This window comes from Neofelis nebulosa, chromosome 5, assembly GCF_028018385.1.
Source record: "Neofelis nebulosa isolate mNeoNeb1 chromosome 5, mNeoNeb1.pri, whole genome shotgun sequence".
Taxonomy (NCBI): Eukaryota; Metazoa; Chordata; class Mammalia; order Carnivora; family Felidae; genus Neofelis; species Neofelis nebulosa.
In genome coordinates, this window is record NC_080786.1 from 103,501,538 (window position 1) to 103,524,928 (window position 23,391).

The 23,391-nt window shown below is 37.5% G+C and overlaps 1 protein-coding gene across 1 annotated transcript in view; it reads left to right on the forward strand.

Annotated features, from left to right (window-relative positions):
* The window catches only part of MORC1 (MORC family CW-type zinc finger 1), a 165,242-nt gene that overhangs the window by 36,046 nt on the left and 105,805 nt on the right, over window positions 1-23,391 (forward strand). The window contains exons 9-10 of the mRNA XM_058732533.1: window positions 5,621-5,746; window positions 23,288-23,367. Of these exons, the coding sequence (XP_058588516.1) occupies window positions 5,621-5,746; window positions 23,288-23,367 (206 nt within the window). The remainder of the gene's footprint in view (window positions 1-5,620; window positions 5,747-23,287; window positions 23,368-23,391) is intronic.

The following is a 23,391-nucleotide window of genomic DNA, read 5'->3' on the forward strand; positions in this document are numbered from 1 at the left end:
CTTTTCCCTACAATACTCTCTTCTAGCACCTACTATTGTAATGCCGTGGAAACTAACCTAGGGTCTGATAGATAGCTAGCACTGAACTGAATGCTAATGTCTAGGTAATTTTCTCAGAATACATAGATACTTTTATTGGAAGGTACCAGCACTCTTCTTAGTGGGTTCCACTGTCCTCCATCCTTGAAGATCGTTGCGGATCTTTATTAGGGAAAGAGGGAGTTTTAGTTTTAGGAAATTTTGTAAAGTGCTTTTGTTGAAATCTCTTTCGGGTTCCAAATTGTGAAGACTTGGTCACTCCTGTAACTCATGTAAGCATTGTACCTGTTCTGTTATGCATGTGATTTCCCTGGGCTATGTTGCTTTTGTGACTTGTCTTCTTAGCATTATAAATATGTTACATATTCAACTTTAAGAGAACTTGCAAGAAAGGACAGATTCTAGTTAAAAAAAAAAAAGCATGTTGTAGAATTGTCTGTCATCATAGTGTCCTGTCATACCCCTGGAATCAATCATGGCTTAGGATCTCAGGCAGTTAGGAGAACCTATATGACAAAACAGCTCTGAGAGTGATGATATAATATGGAATAATGGAGTTGAAATTTTGTGCTAAGTAATATTTTGAAATTAGATGCCACGTTGCCAGTGTCTTCCTAAATTGACAGTCATTGGGCAGCATTTCATAATGTCTATAGTTTATGTCTTAACTGAGCTGGCTGCGAACACATCAAAAGTTACAGCTTCACATTGTAGTGTATTGCTTGCCATACTGTGGTTATGACAGAAACATTTTCATTACATTGTATCACTTATAACTTTTATTTTAAATTACCTCTTTCAGTTGACATTTCTCTTAGGTATAATCTACCCTAAGATTAAATTTGGCTAGCCCCTTCATAGTTCAGAATTTAAGCTATTTAAAAATCTTTATGCACTTCTTTGTATTCAAGATAATATAGACCTTGTTAATTTCAACTTTAGGAACTCCTCAGAGATTTTAGCAATAAATTTAGAAAACAGTTTTTGTTATAATATGCAGTATTTTCATGAATAAAAATATGGCACTTCTGAGATATTCCAAAAGGGATCTAATTTAGTCTAGAGTAATTTTTCTCAACTGTGGACCTTACAAGGGCAGTTCAGTGGGAGTCTGTTGGTGCATAGCCAATGTGAATAAATGTAGAGGGTGTCCTGTGAGAGAGTGTTCTGCTCTTCTCTTTCAAGCAACCTTTCTTACATACTACCCTGTCCATTAGGTCTACCATGCAGAGGTTCTCAAAACTTGCAGGGTTAAAGAAATCACCTGGGTAGCTTTAAAAAATTTATATTCTGAGACTCCAGCCACAGAGAATCTGTATTGGTAGATAAGGAGATATGATGCTGACCATGGGACCCCTATTTCTGGCCCTTCTCCTGTCCTTAACAGTTTGGTGACTACACCAATCCACCCATGGTATGTTGTGTACAGAACAACACTTAAAGCAGAACAATGTGGGTAGATTGGGAGAAGAAAGAGGCCACACCGAGGCCAGCTGGAGGCTGAATTAGAGACTTTTTAAGAATGCCAAACACTGAGCAGGGGGCAAACACATAGACTACTCCATCTGCTGTTATATTCCACAGACTTTGAAGCCAGTTACTGCCTTAAAACACTGTCTTCTTTCTGCATAGCTGTCATGTGGCACTGTGTGTGTGTGTGTGTGTGTGTGTGTGTGTGTGTGTGTGTGTATTGGGGAGCATTCTCTCTTCCTTTCTCTAGTTTATTATAGCCAGTTAAATAGAAATGAGAGAGAAAGAGAGATACAAAGATAGAGATATGGGCACTTCTGCCAGAGTTTCAGATGGAAAAGAAAGACATTTAGGAGTACACAAGAGAAGAGCACTTCTTGGAAAAAATATGTGAAGTAGTTCCTGATGGGGGGAGAATAACACTGTTTTTTTTTCTTAGATCTTTTGAAGATAACTTTATTACTTAGTACATTTGGATTTCAGTTTCCCAATGGCCTTATTTATAAAGATTGAGAGCATCGTCATTGAAGATGATCAGTCATTAAAGAGTCTTTCTTGTAAAGGGAACCCCATTGTTCATTCTACATTAAGCCAACAAAGTCCTGAATAATTATTATTTATTCAACAAATATTAATGGGTGAGGGTGCTACCTTCATGGGGTTTGTAGCCTGATGGGGATGCAGATAAAGACAGAGACACTACTAAGTGGGAAGTGCTGTGATGGGGAGGCACAGAAGAAGGAGGGGAGCCCCAGAAGTACATGATTCACCCAATCTTGGGGAGTGAGGGAAAGCTTCAAGAGGCCGTGAGATCTCAAGTTGCATCCTGAAGGGGGAAAAGGAGCTAACCAAAAATTGCCAAGGAATTGAATGTGCTAAGGCATAGGGATAAGAAAGCATGACCCATATCTAGAGAACCAAGAGCGTTCCTAAATGCCTAGACTAAAGCTGGCAAGAGACGGGGCTGGAGAGTTTAGTGGTCATCAGATCATGAAGGACCTCATACCGCATATAAAGTTCACAAGTTATACTGAGTAGCGCATTTCATATGTAGATTTTATATTTAGCCTTCTTCATCTTCTTTCTATCACAGACATCACAATAGCATAAGAAGTATTGCCATTCTGTTTGTTACAAATAAATAGGAACTTTCCAAAGTGGCATGTGTGTAGAAAAGGGTTAACATAGAAGTCTTTGTCCTTAGAAAGTCTAGCTGTCAAGGTTGGGCCTTGGGAACTTGGCTGGTAAAGTTCTGGGAACTTGGCTGGTAAAGGCCCCTACACTGATAGAAAACTTTTCCTAACATTTAAGGTTGGTTTACTATATCTAGTCTATGCAAATAATATGGTTATGCTGGAATTTTGATACATGCTGGCAGAGGGTACTTATGTGACCACCCCCCATAAAACCCTTCAGTGCTGTCTCTGATGGCTTCCTTAGGCAGAAACATCACACATGTGTTGCTGCATTTTCATAGGTGGGGGAAGAATGCCCTCTGTTTGACCCTGAGAGGGAGAAAACACAAGAAAGCTGCAGCTGGATTCCTCCGCACCCCACCTATCTTTCCCCATTATGATCCGCTGTATACCCTTACTGCATCACTGTGATAAAACTTAGCCATAAGTGCAATTCTGTGCTAAGTCCCATGAGTAATTCTAGTGAATTTCCCACCCCACCTATCTTTCCGCATTATGATCCACTGTATACCCTTACTGCATCACTGTGATAAAACTTAGCCATAAGTGCAATTCTGTGCTAAGTCCCATGAGTGATTCTAGTGAATTTCCTAACAGAAAGGAGGTCTTAAGCATCACCAACACACCTGCTATGACTATTTACTTATAGATATTGATTGGATGAGTACAAAAAGTGAGTTATAAAATGCTGGAAGTACTAGTTTCTTTATTTTGTTTTTGTGTGCGTGTGTGTGTGTGTGTGCATATATATGTATATATATATGTGTGTGTGTATGTGTGTGTGTGTGTGTGTATATATATATATATATATATATATATATATATTAGACCCATATATACCCATATATATTGTATATCTATATTTTTTAGAAATTCTTTTTTTTTTTAACATTTCTTTATTTTTGAGTGAGACAGAGACAGAGTGTAAGTGGGGGAGGGGCAGAGAGAAAAGGAGACAGAATCTGGAGCAGGCTCCAGGCTCTGAGCAGGCTGTCAGCACAGAGCCCGATGCGGGGCTTGAACTCACAAACTGCAAGATCATGACCTGAGCCGAAGTTGGACGCTCAACCAACGGAGCCACCTGGGTGCCCCTGTATATATATATATATATATATATATATATATATATATATATATATATATTTTTTTTTTTTTTTTTTTTTTTTTAAACCCAAATTTGTCTAACCCAGTTTGATCTTTCATCATTATTTCTCAAATTATCAAACTTGGCTTTAAATTACTTCTGACTTTTACTTTCAAACGACAGAGATGTGTTAGCTTTTAGGAGAGTCAAAGAAAGCTACTGGCTTTAAGGGCAATTTTTATTTTATTTTTTTATTAAAAAACATTTTTTTAATGTTTATTTTTTGAGGGAGAGAGACAGAGCATGAGCGGGGGAGGGGCAGAGACAGAGAGGGAGATGCAGAATCCAAAACAGGCTCCAAGCTCCAGGCTCCGCGCTGTCAGCACAGAGCCCGATGCGAGGCTCGAACTCAGGAACGGTGAGATCATGATCTGAGCCAAAGTCGGACACTCAACCAACTGAGCCACCCAGGTGCCCCAAGGGCAATTTTTAATCAACAGATCCAGTAAGGATTTGAATAAATGGCAGAAGTCCTTGGAAGATTTATAGTGTCTCCAGGTGACTTTTTTTTCCTTTTTCTTTTAACAGGTGAGGATTTACTTGATTGTGCAGCATCTGATTATTGTGCTACACCATAATGCAGACAACCTCCCTGGTCGTATTAAAGATGCATTAGTATTTATGGAGTAATAGCCATGGACTAGGTACTTTTTATATAATTTATATTGGGAAATTTTACTCAAGTCTTACTTGAAAAGAATTTCCTTTTAAACAAAAGAAATCCTAAAAGAACTTATAACCAACCAGAAAATCCTTGGCTTTCTTTCGGGCTTCATGTTCATTTTGGTAAATTCCTTGGAGCTCTCTCCTTTCTTACTGAGTAACTGGCAGTGGTCTGTGACTCTGTTGAGCACTTCCCCTCAGACAGGATTTATGTTTCCTTTCCATCATCTTTGTCTCCCTCTAGGCATGATGGGCATAGGGCTCCCTGCTTTCTACTTGACCTAGTAGCCTTTTCTGGGACCCAGTAGGTAAAGAATGCTGCTTCCTAAGCATAGCTGGGTTTGTTTTTGATCTTTTATTTCTTGTCTAATTGGAGAAGATTTACAGTTCGTAAATGGACTTTAATATAGAAGGTCCCTGGAGTTAGGATACAGCAACAGAGTGATTTCCCAGCAACGTGCAGTTTTACAAGGTTAGCTTTCTTCGTAAGCCTGTTTACATTGTGTCTGCTCCCATTTTACTGCCTTTCCGTCCTTTATTTTTCTTTCTCCTCTCTCACTTACCACATCAGACTTCTCCCCTCAGCTGGCCATAAATACTTAATGCTTACTGCATTTGCAGAATGAAGTTTTATATTTCTTGTTTATAATTTTCAATGCAAATGAAGCATTTTTATTGTTTTTCTCCATTTATATTAACTTCATGGAAACGTTTCGTATTCCTGTGGGCCCAGATTCTTTTTGTTACATTTGAGCAGGGGGATTGTTTTGTTTGTTTGACTTGGTTTTGTCCTTCCGATCCAACAGCTTTAATGGAAAGTGTATTTTCTATTGCTGATGTAAGTCTACTTAGAATCAGTTGCCAACAAAAACTGGTTCTAATCGAAGGATAGGTTATTTATGTAGCCCTTTATATTTAGAGGCCTGCCTAATGAGGTTATGTGAGTGTTGCAAGATTCGCTGGAGTGTGTTGTCATTAGGTTTAGAGGAAAAGTTCCTGAAGCTGCTGGTGGTAACTGTCATAACCTGTTAGTCTGATTTTTTTCCTTCTGAAAGACATGGCATTTTTGCATCCTTTATAGTGTGGTCTTTGGTATTTTCTATTCTAGTTTTCCAGAGAGATGGTCATTCAGAGCCTACACATCTGTTCTGTATTTTGAACCTTGGATGAGAATATTCATTCAGGCCAAAAGAGTTCAGACAAAACACCTATGTTATTGCCTCTACAGACCCAGGTAACTCACCTTCTTTAAATTATCTTCATAGTTTTTATTTTCTAAAATCAATAGGCTCCTCCCCCAAATTGTTTAAGTGATTTGATAGTAAGAATTTTATAATTTGATAGTAAGATTTTACAATTTGATGGTAAGATTTTTACTATGGTAAATAAAATTCAGACTGCTTCTGAAAGGTTTACTGAGCAGTAATCACGTGTAACAAATATTTGGCCATAATAGCCACAAATTGCAGGGAACCCTCTTAAGTTAGATAACCACTCCAAGTAGGAATTTGTTTTTGACTTATTGAATCTTAGGTGCTTTGATTGTGATCGGTTCCATTATAAAAATCACAGTTCACTTATATTTCTGTTTACACAATTTGAACTATTAAATCATACACATATGTGTATGTATATTTTATGTATGGAATGAACACATTTATAAACACTGTGTGGTTCAGTTATATTTTAGTTGTTTTTTACATTTTAGCATGAACTTTTTTTATTATACCACAATAAGTCTTGTTAATGTGCATAAGCATACATAGTTATAAATTTTTCTTAATGATAAAAACTTTTAAGATCTACTCTCTTAGCAACTTTCAACTATGCATTACAGTATTGTTAACTATGTGGTACATTACATCACCATGACTTAGTTATTTTGTAACCAGAAGTCTGTACCAGCATAAACTTTTTTGAAGCTGATATTTGCATATTTTAAATTTATCTTACCCAACTGTATATGCAGTCAGAAGAGTGTATGTGTGTGTGTTGTTTCTGGGTGGTCATTCATTTACTCACCAAACATTTATCAGAGTCTCCTGTGAGTCCTGAGATTGTGTTAGGTACAAAATATAGAAAGATAAGATTAGTTCTGATTTTGAGGAGCTTAATATCTACTGGGAGAAACGTTTAATGTTTGAACACTGTCTCTCTCTATATATGCCTTTTTATATGCATTTTTTTTTAAATTTTCACAGTGACCCTGTGGGTCATGTTTAATTATCACCATTTCAGAGATAAGGAAATGTCACAACTGAACAAGAGCTCAAATATTCTGGCTCCAAAGTCTTTACCAATTCAAATTCTGTGCTCTTTTCCCCTACACTACACTAACTCTTTATAGTAGACCTACATTTGTTATGTTGTCTTATTTTCATGGAAAAGCAGTGGCTGTCCTGGGGCCTTGCAGTCACTCATATCAATATGCCCTAAGTCTAGTTACCATCTGTCACCATACAAACTTATTACAATGACCATATTCCTTGTGGTATACACTACATGTTCATGACTTATTTATTTTATAACTGGAAGTGTGTACCTCTTAATACCCTTCACCTGTTTTGCCTGCCCCAGCCTGTCCCCTCTCTGGTAATCAGTGTTTTGTTTCCTGTATCAGTGAGTCTGTTTCTGTTTTGTTCTGTTTGTTCATTTGTGTTTTTAGATTTCACATGTAAGTGAAATTTTATGGCATTTGTCTTTCTTTGTATGACTTACTTCATAAAAGCATAATACCCTATAGGTCCATCCATAATTTTACAAATGTCAAGATTTCATTCATTTTTATGACTAATATTCCATTTGTGTGTGTGTGTGTGTGTGTGTGTGTGTCCACGCACGCATGCATGCAGGTTGCTTCCATATTGTGGCTATGTTGTAATAAATATTGCTACAATGAACACAGAATTGCATACATCTCTTTGAATTGGTGTTTTTGTTATCTTTGGATAAATACCCAGAAGTGGAATTTCTGGGCTGTATGGTAGTTCTTCTTTTAATTTTTTGAGGAAAAAATTTTCCACAGTGGCTGTACCAGTTTACATTCCCACCAATAGTGTACAAGGGTTCCTTTTTCTCCACATCTTTGCCAACACTTGTTATTTTTTGTCTTTTTGATGATAGCCAGTCTGACAGGTGTGAGGTGATATCTCATTGTGGGTGTTATTTTTGCATTTCACTAATGAATAGTGATATTGAGCATCTTTTCATGTGTTTCTTGGTCATCTGTATGTCTTCTTTGGAAAATTGTCTGTGGAAGTCCTTCACACATTTTTTTTAAATTAGGTTGTTTGGGTTTTTTTGTCACTAAGTTGTGTAAGTTCTTTGTGTTTTTGATATTACCTCCTTATTGATTGTTTGATTTGCAGATAGATTCTCCCATTCAGTAGGTGGCGTTTTCTTTTTTGGTGGTGTCTTTGTCTGTTTTTGGTATCAGAGTAATGCTGGCCTCACAAAATGGGTTTGGAAGCATTCCTTCCTTTCTAATTTTTTGGAATAATTTGAGAAGGATAAGTACTAACTGAATGTTTGTTAGAATTCACCCATGAAGCCATCTGGTCTTGGACTTCTGCTTTGTAGAGTTTTGAAATTATTGATTTAATTTCATTACTTGTAATCTCACATTTTCTCTTCTTCATGATTCAGTCTGGAAGCTTGTGGGTTTCTAGGAATTTAATTTTCCCAGGTTTTCCATTTTACTGGCATATAATTATTTGTTGTAGTCTCTTCTAATTCTTATGTATTTCTGTGATGTCAATTATAACTTTCCAATTTTCATTTCTGATTTTATGTATTTGGGCCCTCTCTCTTTTTTTGATGTCTGGCTAGAGGTTTATTGATTTTGTTTATCTTTTTTTTTTTTTTTTTAGTGTTTTAATTTTTTAATTTTTTATTTTTTTATTTATGAAACAGAGAGAGACAGATCATGAGCAGGGGAGAGGCAGAGAGAAAGGGAGACACAGATGCAGGCTCCAGGCTCTGAGCTGTCAGCACAGAGCCTGACGCAGGGCTCGAACTCATGGGCTGTGAGATCATGACCTGAGCCAAAGTCGGACGCTTAACTGACTGAGCCACCCAGGTGCCCCTTGTTTACCTTTTCAAAGAAACTTTCCAGTTTAATCTTTTCTATTTAAAATCTCCATTTCAATCATTTCCTCTCTGATCTTCATTATTTCCTTCCTTCTACTAACTTAGGTTTCATTTGTTCTTCATTTTCTAGTTACTTTAGATATATAGTTGGATTATCTATTTGTGATACTTTTCTTTCTAGAGGTAGGCCTGTATTGCTGTGAAATTCCCTCTTAGATCTGCTTATGCTGCATTCCATAGATTTTGTTAAGTTGTCTTTTCATTTTTATTTGTCCTAAGGTATTTTAAAATTTCATCTTTGAGGGGCACCTGGGTGGCTCAGTTGGTTAAGCATACAACTTCAGCTCAGGTCATGATCTCATGGTTTGTGGGCTCAAGCCCCTCACTGGGCTCTGTGCAGATAGCTCAGAGCCTGGAGCCTACTTTGGATTCTATGTCTCCCTCTCTCTCTGCCCCTCCCCTGCTCACATTCTGTCTCTGTCTCTGTCTCTCTCTCCCTCTCTAAAAAATAAATAAACCTTAAAAAAGTTGTCTTTGATATTTTTCTTCATTGACCCATGTTGTTTAGTCTCCATTTGTTTGTGTTTTTCTAGCTTTCTTTTTGTAATTAATTTCTGGTTGTATACCCTTGTGATCATAAAAGATGCTTGACATAATTTCAGTCTTCTTGAATTTATTGACACCTGTTTTGTGGCCTAACATGTGATGGAGAATGTTCTACGTGCAGTTGAAAAGAATGTGTATTCTCCTGTTTGGGGATGAAATGTTATATGTATATTAAGTCTATCTAATATATCATTTAAGGCCAGTGTTTACTTACTGATTTTCTGTATGAATGATCTATCCATTGATGTAAGTAGGGTATTAAAGGCTTCTACTATTATTGTATTACTGTCTATTTCTCCTTTTATCTATTAATATTTGCTTTTATGTATTTAGGTACAGGTATGTTGGCTGCATAAATATTTATGAATGTTATATCCTCTTGTTGGATTGATCCCTTTATTATAATGTAATGCCTTTTCTTGTCTTGTGTTACAGTCTTTGTTTCAAAATTTATTTTTCTGACATGCATACTGCTAGTCCAGCTTTCTTTTTGTTTCCATTTGCATGGTATATCTTTTACCATCCCTTCACTCAGTCTGTTTCTGTCTTTTGGTCTTAAGTGAGTCTTTTGTAGGCAGCATTTAGATGGTTTCTTGTTTGTTGTTTTGTTTCTTTTTTTATCTATTCAGTTACCCTGTGTCTTTTGGTTGGAGCATTTAGTCTATTTGCATTTAAAGTGATTGTTAATAGGCATGTACTTATTGTCATTTTATTGTTTTCTGTTTTTTGGTTTTTGTTTTTTTTTAATTTGAAGTCAAGTTAACATAGAGTATAGTATTGGTTTCAGGAGTACAATTCGCAATTCATCATTCATATTCATACATATAACACCCAGTGCTCATCCCAACAAGTGCCCTCCTTAATGCTCATTCCCTTACCCATCTCCCCTCCAACAGCCCTCAGTTCTCTGTAGTTAAGAGTCTCTTATGGTTTGCCTGCCTCTGTTTTTATCATATTTTTCCCTCCCTTTCCCTCTGTTTATCTGTTTTGTCTCTTAAATTCTACATATGAGTGAAATCACATGATACTTGTCTTTCTCTGCCTGATTTATTTTGCTTAGCATAATGCACTCTAGTTTCATCCACATTGTTGCAAATGGCAAGATTTCATTCTATTTGATTGCCAAGTAATATTCCATTGTATGTATATATACCACATCTTCTTTATCTACTCATCAGTTGATGGACATTCGGGCTCTTTCCTTAATGTGGCTATTGTTGATAGTGCTGCTATAAACAGGGGTGCATGTGCCCCTTCAAATCAGCCTTTTTGTGTCCTTTGGGTAAGTATCAAGTAGTGCAATTGCTGAGTTGTAGGATAGTTCTATTTTTAATTTTTTGAGGAACCTCCATTCTGTTTTCCAGACTGGCTGCACCAGTTTGCATTCCCACCAGCAGTGGAAAGTGTTCCCCCTTTTCCACATCCTTCCCAATATTTGTTGTTTCCTGAGTTGTTAATTTTAGCCATTCTGACAGGTGTGAGGTGGTATCTCATTGTAGTTATGATTTGTATTTCCCTGATGATGAGTGATATTGAGTATCTTTTCATGTGTCTGTTAGCCTTCTGGATGCCGTCTTTGGAAAAATGTCTGTTCATATCCTCTGCCCATTTCTTCACTGGATTGTTTATTTTTTGGATGTTGAGTTTGGTAAGTTCTTTATAAATTTTGGATACTAACCTTTTATCCAATATGTCATTTGTAAATATCTTCTCCTATTCCGTCAGTTGCCTTTTAGTTTTGTTGATTGTTTCCTTCACTGTGCAGAAGCTTTTTATCTTGATGAAGTCCCAATAGTTCATTTTTGCTTTTGTTTCCTTTGTCTCTGGAGACATCTCTAGTAAGAAGTTGCTGCAGTTCTGGTGGCTTTTGTAATTCTTCTCTGTTTTTTCCTTCTTCTCTCACTCTTTTCCCCTGTGGTTTGATGGTTTTCTTTAGTGTTATGGTTCTTTTCTCTTTCTTCTCTTTGTATCTGTGGTAGGTTTTGTTTCATGGTTACGTTAAGGCTCATATATCTTGGCTTATATATGTAGCGGTCTATTTCAAGCTAATGCTCACTTAAGTTTGGATGTATTCTAAAAGCGCTACATTTCTACACCCCTCCCCTCCACGTTTTGTTTAGTGGTTGATGCACTGCTTTTACTATATATTTGCATTTACCAATGAGATTTTTTTCTTTGTTTCTTTCTTTTTCCCAAAGAGATTTTTTTCTTATTGTATTTTCTTATTTCAAGTTATGGTCTTTACTTTTTTCACTTAACATTTCTTGTAGGCCAGTTTAGTGGTGATGAACTTTTTAAATTTTGCTTGCCTAAGAAACTCTTTATCTCTCCTTCAAGTCAGAATTATAACCTTGCCAGGTATAGTATTCTTGGTTGTAGGTTTTTTCCTTTCAGCACTTTAAATATATCCTGCCACCCCCTTCTGGCCTGCAAAGTTTCTGCTGAAAAATCACCTGATAGCCTTATGGGGTGTCCCTTGTATGTAGATAATTGTTTTTCTCTTGTGGCCTTTAATATTCTTTCTTTATCTTTAAATTTTTCCATTTTAGTTATATGTCTTATTATGAATCTCTTTGGGTTCATCTTGTTTGGGACTGTCTGTAATTTATGGACCCTGGATAAAGGCTTTCTTCCCCAGGTTAGGGATGTTTTCAGCCATTATTTATTCAAATAATATTCTGTCCCTTTCTCTTTTCCTTCTGGGACCCCAGTAATGTCAGTGTTAGTACGCTTGATATTCTCCCAGAGGTTTCTTAAATTGTCATAATTTTTTAAAACTCTTTTTTTGTTGTTGTTCTGATTGGGTAATTTCCACTATTTTTTCTCTCAGTTTGTTGATGCACTCTTCTATATCACCTAATCAGCTGTTCTTTCTTATATCCCTTAAGTATATTTTTTCATTTCAGTTATTATACTTTTCAGCTCTGATTGGTTCTTTGTTATATTTTCTAACTTTCTGTTGAAATTCTCACTGGGTTCCTCTAGTCTTCGAAGTTCAGTGAGCATCTATCTTTGTGATCATTACTTCGAACTCTTGATCAGGTAAGTTACTTATCTCTGTTTCATTAGAGTTTTTTCCTGGGGTTTTATCTTGTTCTTTCACTTGGAATTTACTCCTTTGTCTCCTCATTTGTTTGACTTTCCATGCTCATTTCTATGAATTACGTGGAACAGGTCTTGAAGTAGTGACCTTGTATAGGGGTGTGTCCTTTGAGTAGACTGCATGTGCCTGGTAGCTTTGGAAGGCCAGATAGATGGCGTATGGGCTGGGGTGTGCCATACCAGGGCTGCTTTGGCAGTGTGGTTGGATTAAGCACAGGCTGGGAAGGTCCTAGAGCATGCTATGTTGGGGCCACCTTCTGAAGATGGTGTGGGACAGGGGCCCAGGACACACTGGTGAGGCTCTAGTAGGCTGGCTAGAGTGCCTGGACCCTGTTCTCATTTGTGCTATCAAGGTGGTAGGGGATGAATGGTACTCACTGGTATATTTGACCCTGGAGAGAGTTCTGGCAGTTTCCCACCCATTTAGCAGATTCTCTAGGTTAGTGAATGGATTTCCTTCACTTCACTTCACTTCCTTCACTTCAAATCTTGCTGCCTTTTAAACAGTTCTTTTTTCATTCTGCCCCATGGTGGGTGAGTCTGTGAATAGCCCTCCCCCCCACCCCTGCCAGTGATATCCCTCTCTACTGTAGGTTACAGTTACCATTGTTACTGTTTCTCCCTTTCTCCTACCCTTCTCTATCGTTTATTGTGCAGAAGCTGTTCAGTCAGTGTCAGTTCTTCAGGAGGAATTGCTTTATATGTAGGTATACATTCAGTGCATCATGGGAGAAGATGGTCAGGTTCTTCCTACACTGTCATCTTAGACTGCCTTCCTGATTTACTTTTGATTTCTGATTCTACTGAAGATCATATTTGAAAAGTGAAATATAACATGCCTGAGACTTTCTTTATAAATCTTCTGTTCATTTCCCAATTTGTATCAAAGTGATGCTTCCTTTTCATCAGTCTCATTCTTCTGGGAAGTACCAAGGGTCTCCTGGATCAATCAATATAGCTGATCTTTTCAAATTAAATTGCTTCCATCTTAGTGAGTTTGGGCAAAAAATGTTTTAAGCCAAAGGAAAATGTGGATTTGTCTCTATTTTCTCAGGGAATTCTAGTAAATGGAATTTCATCTATCTAAATTACTGGTATTAAGTGATGACTGTTTCCCATTCTAGCACGTTTTTATTCACCTTTCAAAGTGATATTCTTAGATATATGTTACCAGGAAGTAGATATAATATAAATGCTTATTTTGTTCCCTAAAAGGTAGTTAAGGAGGCTTGTAACTTTGCCAAGTTTCATATGAGGTTCTGATAAACTGTCAAATCTGGTACTTGGTATTTACGGTATGGACTGATTTAATCCTTCATAGCTTTATCCTTTAGGATTACTCCTCTCTCTGCCATATTTACTTGCATATGATTTCCCTGAAAGTTTCTCTGGAGGCAAAATTTTTGTGTAAGAAAGTGTACAGTTCCTTCTATGTTAGGTCATCCTTAGTGGGTTAGCCTTTTCTTTCTTTCTTTCTTTCTTTCTTTCTTTCTTTCTTTCTTTCTTTCTTTCTTTCTTTCTTTCTTTCTTTCTTCCTTCCTTCCTTCCTTCCTTCCTTCCTTCCTTCCTTCCTTCCTCTTTCTTTCTTTCTTTCTTTCTTTCTTTCTTTCTTTCTTTCTTTCTTTCTTTCTTTTTCTTCCTTCCTTCCTTCCTTCCTTCCTTCCTTCCTTCCTTCCTTCCTTCCTTTTTCTTTCTTTCTTTCTTTCTTTCTTTCTTTCTTTCTTTCTTTCTTTCTTTCAAGGCATTATAGCTCTCATGGCTGCATCAGAACAAATTAAACGCTTGGAATGTCCCTATTTGACCAAAGTAGGGGCATGTAAAAGGTAAAAAAGGGCATGTAAAACAGTGATTGAACAGTGATTAAATGCTTTGGCCTCTTGGTCACCCAGAGGTGACCTAAACTTCTAGAAATGAACACTGAAGTATTATTTATAAGAATACATGACTGTACTTTGTGGTTAGTCATTTTCTGTATTTTTGTAGCAAACAGAAAAAAGAATACTGTGGGTAAAATTATAGTTGCTTTAGCTAATTTTATCCCAAGGCCTCTAACAGGTTCAGAAGAGGACTAGATAGGAATTTTTGGTGTCATTTCATTGGTTTCCTTCCTTGGTCATATTCTGTTCATTACTTTTTATCAGTAACTTGTCTATAAAACAAACATGTTTGAATTCATGTTTGACCCTGAATTAGGAGGAATCTCTCCCAGTAGGCATAACAGAAACAATATATGAAAGAGTTAAGGTCCAAAAGATAAATGTGGTGTAACTAATGTAACTAAACCTGAGTTTAGGTTTTAAAAATCTATCATGTAAGTATAGACTGGAAAGTGGTTTACATGAAAAAAAGAAGCATAGATGTCTTAATTGATCACAAGCTTAGTATAAGCTGAGAGTGTGACAGAGTTGCTAAAATATTTATGGAACTTAACAAGATGGTGATGGTACTGATAAACCATATCCTGCTTACACCGTGTCTAGAGTGCGATGTTTGGATGGGGATGCTTTAGGAGGGACATGGATTTACCAGGTTACAGAAAATGACCTGGTAGGGGGTCATTGATAGAATTGAGCATCATTTTATGTAGGAGAGAAAGGCCTTAATGAAAATGTGATAGCCTTGTCATGTGATAGGTGGTAATTCAGAGAGCAGAACTTGGATGGCTGAATAGAAGTAGAAGACAGAGCTAGCTCAGCATGGGAGTGTTAGGCTGTTTTTGCAAGAAGAGACACACAGATTACCTTTTTCCTTTGGCGTTTGGTATGAGGATATTCAGAGAAGTCATGTAATTCACTGCTGACAGCTCAGAGCCTGGAGCCTGTTTCAGATTCTATGCCTCCCTCTCTCTCTGACCCTCCCCCCCCCCCATTCATGCTCTGTCTCTCTCTGTCTCAAAAATAAATAAACGTTTAAAAAAAATTTTTAAAGATCTTGATTCATCATTAAAACTTCTTTGCCATAGACCCCTAACACTGAAAGGAGCCCAAATGATGTGGAATTGGAGTCAACCTGCTTTCTCATTGGAGCAGCAAGGCTCTTTGTAAGTTATTCAGGGACACTAAGTTTATGGTTTGCTATTGAATACTCTGCAATACTATGCTTGTGGGACAGTCTTTTACTTTTCTAGGAATGCTTTGTACCCTCTCGTATCCCACCCACTTAAGTAGACTAATAACACTTTAAAAGTATTTCTTTTTTTTTTTTTTTAATTTTTTTTTTTTCAACATTTATTTATTTTTGGGACAGAGAGAGACAGAGCATGAACGGGGGAGGGGCAGAGAGAGAGGGAGACACAGAATCGGAAACAGGATCCAGGCTCTGAGCCATAAGCCCAGAGCCTGACGCGGGGCTCGAACCCACGGACCGCGAGATCGTGACCTGGCTGAAGTCGGACGCCCAACCGACTGCGCCACCCAGGCGCCCCAAAAGTATTTCTTTTGTAAACTGTACATCTTATGTGTCCCTTCATGAATTTGTATAACCTGAATTATTTAATCTTTTGTTATACAGTGGTAGTCGAAAACAAAATTTGGATCAGCCAAACCTGGATCTGAGTTTTGATTTTGTCATTTACTAGCTGTGGACCTTCGGCAGTACCTTAAGCCTGACACTTCACCACCGTGCATTGAGAATTCCTCTGCCATTTAGGATTGTTGTGAGGATTAAAATAAAAATATGTTTTTTTAATAGGGTTTTTAATGTTTTTATTTTATTTTTGAGAGAGAAGACAAGCACGGGAGGGGCAGAGAGAGAGGGAGACAGAGGATCTGAAGCAGGCTCTATGCTGACAGCAGAGAGCCCATTGTGGGACTCGAACTCACAAATTGTGAGATCATGACCTGAGCCAAAGGCAGACGATTAATGACTGAGTCACCCAGATGCCCCCATAATATGTTTTGTTTTAAACATGAAAATACTCAGCACACTTCTCGACATACTCGCAAATAAACATTATTTACATTATGTACATGTTACTGTACAACTGGATCATGTCAAGTGGACGGAATGACCACCCTATGCAAGGCAGTCTTGTAGGCATTTGAGATTCAGTGCAGCAACAACAGAAGGGTCCTTCCCTCATAAAGCTTACGTTCTAAGTGGCTTCCTAATAAAAGTAACCATCTGTTATTTCTCAGTTCCTATAGGTCAGAAATTGGAGAGTGGTTCTGTGGGGTGCTTTTATCTTGGGATACCTCATGAAGTTGCCAAGAGATTTTGCCTGGGGTTGCTAGAGGCTTGGTGGGAGCTGGAGGCTACACTTCCAAGGTGGCTGACTTCACATGGCTGGCAGCTTGGTTCCTCTTTATAGGGACCACTGCACTGGGTATCTTGAGTGCTTTCATGGCACAGGAAATGGCTTCTACCAGAGGGAGCAATTCAGGAAAACAAAGTAGAAACTGCAGTCTTTTAGAACCTGGTCTCAGAAGTCACATGCCATCACTTCTACCATGCTTTTTTGGTCACACGGGTCAGCCTGGATTCAGTGTGGGAGGGCACTGCACAAAGGCACAGATACCAGGGGGGAGTAACTCTGTCAGAGGACATCTTGGAGGGTGGGCACCACAGTAAGTCATGAAAGAATTTTATGGGAAGGCATTTCCAGGAAGAGAGGAGAGTAAGTGCAAAGACAGGCTAAAAGGGCGAGCATGGCTCGAGCACAGTGATTAGGAAGAGGTGAGGTAGATGTGGGCAGATGCTGTATGGTCTTGAGCAACGTGACAAGAAGTGGTTGTATTGAGAATATAAAGAGTTTTGAGAAAAGAGCATTACTAGATTTATGCTTTTAAAAGATTATTCTGGCTGCTGAGTGGAGAATTGATTTTATATGGGGCAAGAAAGGAGGAAGGGAGATAAGTTAGGATACCATTACTGTATTCCAGGTGAGAAATTACTGTGGCCTGGGCTGGAGTGGTGAGTATCATTCAGTTTATAGATCTAATGTAAAGACAGAGCCACCAAGACTTCCTGATGGCTTGGATGTGGAGTGGAGAGGAACTTAGGAGCCATGAATGCCTTCTAAGTCTTTTGCCTGAGCAAAATCTTAAGAATGATAGGGAAGATACAGGGTAGAGGTTAGGAGTGATGGTCAATGGAGTTATTTCTACTCATTCTGGTTGTACTGAGTTTGAGTGGTCTACCTGACATCCAGGTCTAGTTATTGACATTATACTGGCCAGAAAATTTTTGATCATGCCTCATTACATGTTTTGATGAATAATTAAGGACTATAACTATTTTATAATATGAATAAACCAGGTAAAGTCTCATAATGTAAAAAGAATAATTATGTTTGTGGATACTGCAACATGGTTATAGTTCATAATTGTGGGCTAATTTTATCTGCATAAGTAAGTTTGGAACTGTAGTTTTCTTGTAGTCTGTTTTTTTTTTCCAAATTTTAAATTTAAAATACTATATATTAGCCAAAATGTTTTGTACAAATTGTACATGTCAGTATTAAATGCCAACGAAAGTTTAAATTTCTGAAGGTGGTTATGATCGAAATAGTCACTCAGAATGCTTTATAGCAATGCTCTATACTTCTGCAACATAAAACCTTAAAATTTACTCTGTTTTTTCATATTTTTATTTCTCTTGAGGGTGAGGAGTTCTATTTTGCTCTTAAAAATGTAAAACTAGGGGCGCCTGGGTGGCTCAGTCGGTTAAGCAGCCGACTTCGGCTCAGGTCATGATCTTGCGGTCTGTGAGTTTGAGCCCTGCGTCGGGCTCTGTGCTGACAGCTCAGAGCCTGGAGCCTGCTTCAGATTCTGTGTCTCCCTCTCTCTGACCCTCCCCCATTCATGCTCTGTCTCTCTCTGTCTCAAAAATAAATAAAAACGTTAAAAAAAATTAAAAAAAATTAAAACTAATAAAAATTCAAATAATACAGAGTTAGATATTGGAAAAAATCAAGTAACTAAAACCCCCCTTTACCACGTGTCATTCACTGTGTGCTCTGGCAAAACATAATATCCCTAAATGGGAACCTCTGCTAGAAGTTCAATAAATATTCTTCCAGATTGTCTTATGCACAGTGCATTCACATACATACATGTGTGCTCACACACACATTTATACTTTCTTAAAACATAAAATTTAGGGGTGCCTGGGTGGCTCATTTGGTTAAATTTCCAACTCTTGATTTCTGCTCAGGTCATGATCTCGCAGTTTGTGAGTTCAAGCCCTGTGTCTGGCTCTGCGTTGACAGCATGGAACCTGGTTGGGATTCTGTCTCTCTCTCTGCCCCTCCCCCACTTGCACTGTCTGTCTCTATCAAAATAAATAAATAAACTTTAAAGAAAAAACATAAAATTTATACGCAACTTGCTCTTTTCACTTACAGATTATCTCTTGAAGATCTTTCTCTGTCATCATTAAATATTTTATACAGTACTTTATTTAACTGTTTATTGATATATATTCAAGATTTTTGGAGTTTTTATTGTTACAGTGCTAAAGTTTTATTGTTACAGGACATGTTTGGCCATCATTTGACAGATGTATATTTATGCTAATATGCCATTATTTCTGTAGAACAGACACAGAGGTAAATTTCTGAGTCAGAAGATAGGAACACAACTAATTTTGATGGGCACACCATTAATTTACCCTCCGAGAAGTAGACCCAATTTATTTTCACACCCTTTTGTCTGGTTCCATATCTACCCTTGTTATTAATAGTATTTTCTGTTTTCATTTTTACCATTCTAAGGAGCAAAACTTTTATACTGTTTTGGTTTTATTTTCCTCAATAGTTTTCTTTTTTCTTTTAGAAAGATTTTATTTTTAAGTAATTTCTACAACCAGCGTGGGGCTCGAACTTACAACCCCAAGACCGAGAGTTACATGCTCTACCGACTGAGCCAGCCGGGCGCCTCTCAATACTTTTCATTGACTTTATGTTTTCTCAGCTCCTTTAGAAGAAAATATTCAATAAATTGTTTTATGTAGAAAGTGAACATAAAATATTTGAATGCCGTCATTGGAAAAAACTAGAGAGGTAGAAAGTGAAATGTGTGAGGAAGAGTGAAGGCCTAAAATGTGGCAAAACAAGGTGGTATAGAGAGAAGGCAGAAACAGTGTGGAGGTGAAGCCTGTGGGCTAGGGTTGTGGGCAGAAGTGTAAAATAAAAGTAAAGTTTGGGAGATGGGTTTGGAAAAAATTCTAACCACTGTGAAACTGAAGGCCCAGTTCTGGAGGGAACACCATGCCCCTGCCATCAGTTGCAAGGAGGGAGGAGCTGACAGCCAGAGGGGCTCTCTTCCTTATCCTCCAAGGGATACATTATTCTGGGTTTTAAAGGAATTTTTTTTTAAGTTTATTTGTTTATTTTGAGAGAGAGACAGCATGAGTGGGGGAGGGACAGAGAGAGAGAGAGACAGACAGAGAATCCCAAGCAGGCACCTTGCTGCCAGCACAGAGCCTGACGCAGGGGCTTGAACTCACGAAACCATGAGATCATGACCTTAGCCCAAACCAAGAGTTGGATGCTTGACCGATGGAGCCACCCAGGTGCCCCTTAAAGGCATTTTTATCTGCAAGAGTCTACCAGTAGGAAAAATTAGAAGTGTCTGGCTGAGGTAGACTTCCAGTTAAGGATGAGGATTTGACTGAAAATTGTTTCCTTTATAGGAATGGGCAGATTCATCACACTGAACTTGCACAAGAATATATATTTCATTGTTAGCTTTTTGTAATTGTTATGTACAATTGTAAAATTTAAATTGTGAAAGTATGCAGAGCATCTGAGATGTTTCAGATCACCTGGGACCAGGTTGTCTCAGTGACACAAACTGCAAACAGAGCACATGTTGTTTTGGTCTTTGTTGTTTAAAATTGAGCACTAATGCATAGTTGGCATTCTTTTGTGCCACTTTTACTTTCTAGGGTATTAGCATGAAGCGTGGAGTCTGTGAAATGCTATAAAATATGACCTATAAAATAGTTTAATTCATATCATCTTTAAAGGATCACTTCATTGTTCAGCTTCTCCTTAGTTTCACTTTAGTTTAAAAAAAGTGACTTCAAATGAATGATTCAAACCAGATTAAGTATGTGATTAATATGTGACTTTTAAAAAACAAATGGCAATTGCAGTATATAGAGACCCAATAATTTTTTTGCTTTAAAACTTAGGTTTTGCTGTTGTCTAAATGTCTTAAAGACTGATTTGAAATACACCTAGGTTATGACTTAATAATGTTCATTGTGAAAGAAAATCAAGGGAAAAAACTGAGAATTACCTTACTTTAGATTTTATGGATGTTCCTTTCTTGTGACTATAATCATTGGAAAATGAACATTAAAGTTAGCAATAAAGAGACAAAGTTAGTTATTATAACGAACTATTCATGAAACCATAGAAGTAGATGAATATAGGATGACATTTATTTTTAAATAATTTTTTAATTATTAAGTTTTAAATAATTTTTAGTTATTTTCAGTGTTTTAAAAATAATTTTAAATAATTTTAAAGTTTATTTATTTTGAGAGAGAGCACGAGCAGGGAAGGGGCAGAGAGAGAGGGAGAGAGAGAAGAACCCCAAGCAAGCTCCACACTGTCAGCACAGAGCCCGATGTGGGGCTCCATCTCACAACAGTAAGATCATGACCTGAGCTGAAATCAAGAGTCAGGCACTTAACTAACTAAGCCACCCAGATGTCCCTGGTTATTTTTTAACAGTAAGTCTTTTCAGGGAGATAACTGGACAAGCTTGTATAAATCCTTCAGAGTCTTTTTCGTTTTTTAATTTTTTTTTAACATTTATTTATTTTTGAGACAGAGAGAGACAGAGCATGAACAGGGGAGGGGCAGAGAGAGAGGGAGACACAGAATCTGAAACAGGCTCCAGGCTCTGAGCTGTCAGCACAGAGCCCGACGCGGGGCTCGAACTCACGGACCGTGAGATCATGACCTGAGCCGAAGTCGGATGCTTAACCGACCAAACCACCCAGGCGCTTAAGAGTCTTCAGAGTCTTAAGAGAACAAAAAATCCTTCAGAGTCTTAAGAGAACAAAAAATTATCTAGTTACTTATTTCCTCATTCCCAATGTATTTTCCCTCTAGAGCCTACATTGAGGGAGCAAGTACTTAATATAATATTAATAGATAATATTAGACAATAATAGTGTAGTAAACATTTATCCCAAACTAGCATTGACTAAATTCTTTAGCTCTTTTGATACCTTTAGTTCTCATGACAACCGTGTGAGATAGATACCACTGTTACCATCCCCACTTATAGACAGGAAATGGAATCACATAAAATGAAATAATGTGCCCAGTGCTACACTACTAAGGGACACAGATAGGACTTTAACTCAGACAGGATGGGATCCGGGTAGTCCAATTCTTTTTTTTTTTTCTTTTTAATGTTTATTTATTTATTTTGAGAGAGAGAGAGAGAGAGAGAGAGAGAGATCTAGCAGGGGAGGGCAGAGAGAGAGGGAGACAGAATCCCAAGGAGGCTCAGTGTGGAGCCCGATGTGGGGCTTGAACCCATGAACCATGAGATCATGACCTGAACCGAAATCAAGAGCCGGATGCTTAACTGAGTCACCCAGATGCCCCCAGGTAGTCCAATTCTTAATGCTTAATCATGGTGTTCTGTCTTGAGTGTATTTGTACTGCATTTGTGGAGATAATGGAAGAGAGTCTTAAAATATAAACAGACTTCAGCTAACAGACATTTAAACTATGTGTGACCTGTTTGTATAGTGATGAATTTGCATTACCGTACACATTCTTTGAAAGTCAGAAGATATAAATGCAATTCTAGATCAAGTTATCATTCAAAAGCCATTGCTTATTAGCATAGATTCCAGGGATTGGTAAACATTTTCTATAAAGGGCCTGATAGTAAATATGTGATCACATTCCATCTCTTTTGCATATTCTTATTTTTCCTTTAAAAATAGAAAAATCATTCTTAGGTCTCAGGCTGTGCCAAAAGCAAGCTGCTGGCTCACTTTGGGCTTTGGGCCATATTTTGCTTATCCCTGGTATCGACTCAGGGGCATATAGGTTTAGACTCTCCCTCTGCTTGAGAAAATGCCTGCCTGAGGATATTTTGGCTTTCAGGGATACCTGTAGTTCTCTACCCACCTCTTGCTGAACATTTGATGCCTTTCTAAACACAGAAGGTATTAGAGAATGGTGACCGCCTGAGTCCACAGGGGTATAAGGCAAAAGTTACAGAATGAGATGTACAGAGCTTTGAGCATTCTGAAATCCAATATTCTGGAATTTTTTCTCAGGATGATGATTTAAGCCACTATGAAAAATCCTGACTTTAAGGAATCCTCTGTAACAGATATACATAGTTTCATCTGCATTCAGTGAACCTCTATTCCAGAGGGCTTTCCTCACCTCTACTTTGCTCTGACTGAGTTTATGGAGATAAATATATATTTATCTATCTATTTATTTGTTTATTCCTTTTCCTTGATTGTTCTAGAGCTCTCACTAAACAACAGGTTTTGAAAACAAGCTTCTTGAGCAATAAAGTGGAAAATAAGTTTTGGTAGTTTGAAATGGTAATGTATGTTTCTGAGCATTTTAGTTAGAGGTAGTTGTTTTGAGACTAGGAGAACTGGTTTATCCAGTGTCAGTGACCTGAGTAAGAGGGTTATGTATATTAGCTCGAAATTTTGGTAATGGAGCAGTTGCATAGAAATTTTTCTTTTTAAGAAAATGATCCCATTTTATATGTATAAATGAACATTTGTATGGGCAGAAATTTTGTTATCTCTCTCCTGAAATTCCCTTACAAAAGCAAAATTGCCAAGTATTGAAAGGCAAGGAATTTCTTCCTAGGTATACAGTTTGCTGATTGACTACTTGGATGCAACTTACTGTGTGAAGCTTTCTTCATAATTATGTATATCTGGAGTGTATATTCTTTCTAAAGAATATTCTTTAAGTATTATGTACCTTAAAATGATAACCTGACTTGATCAGTTCTTTTTTTCTTTTCAGAAAGTATCTGTATGTCACGTCTTCTTTTAAAGGAGCATTTAAAAATGAAGTTGAAAAGGCAGAAGAAGCAGTAAAGATTGGTATGTAATTATCTATGTCCTACA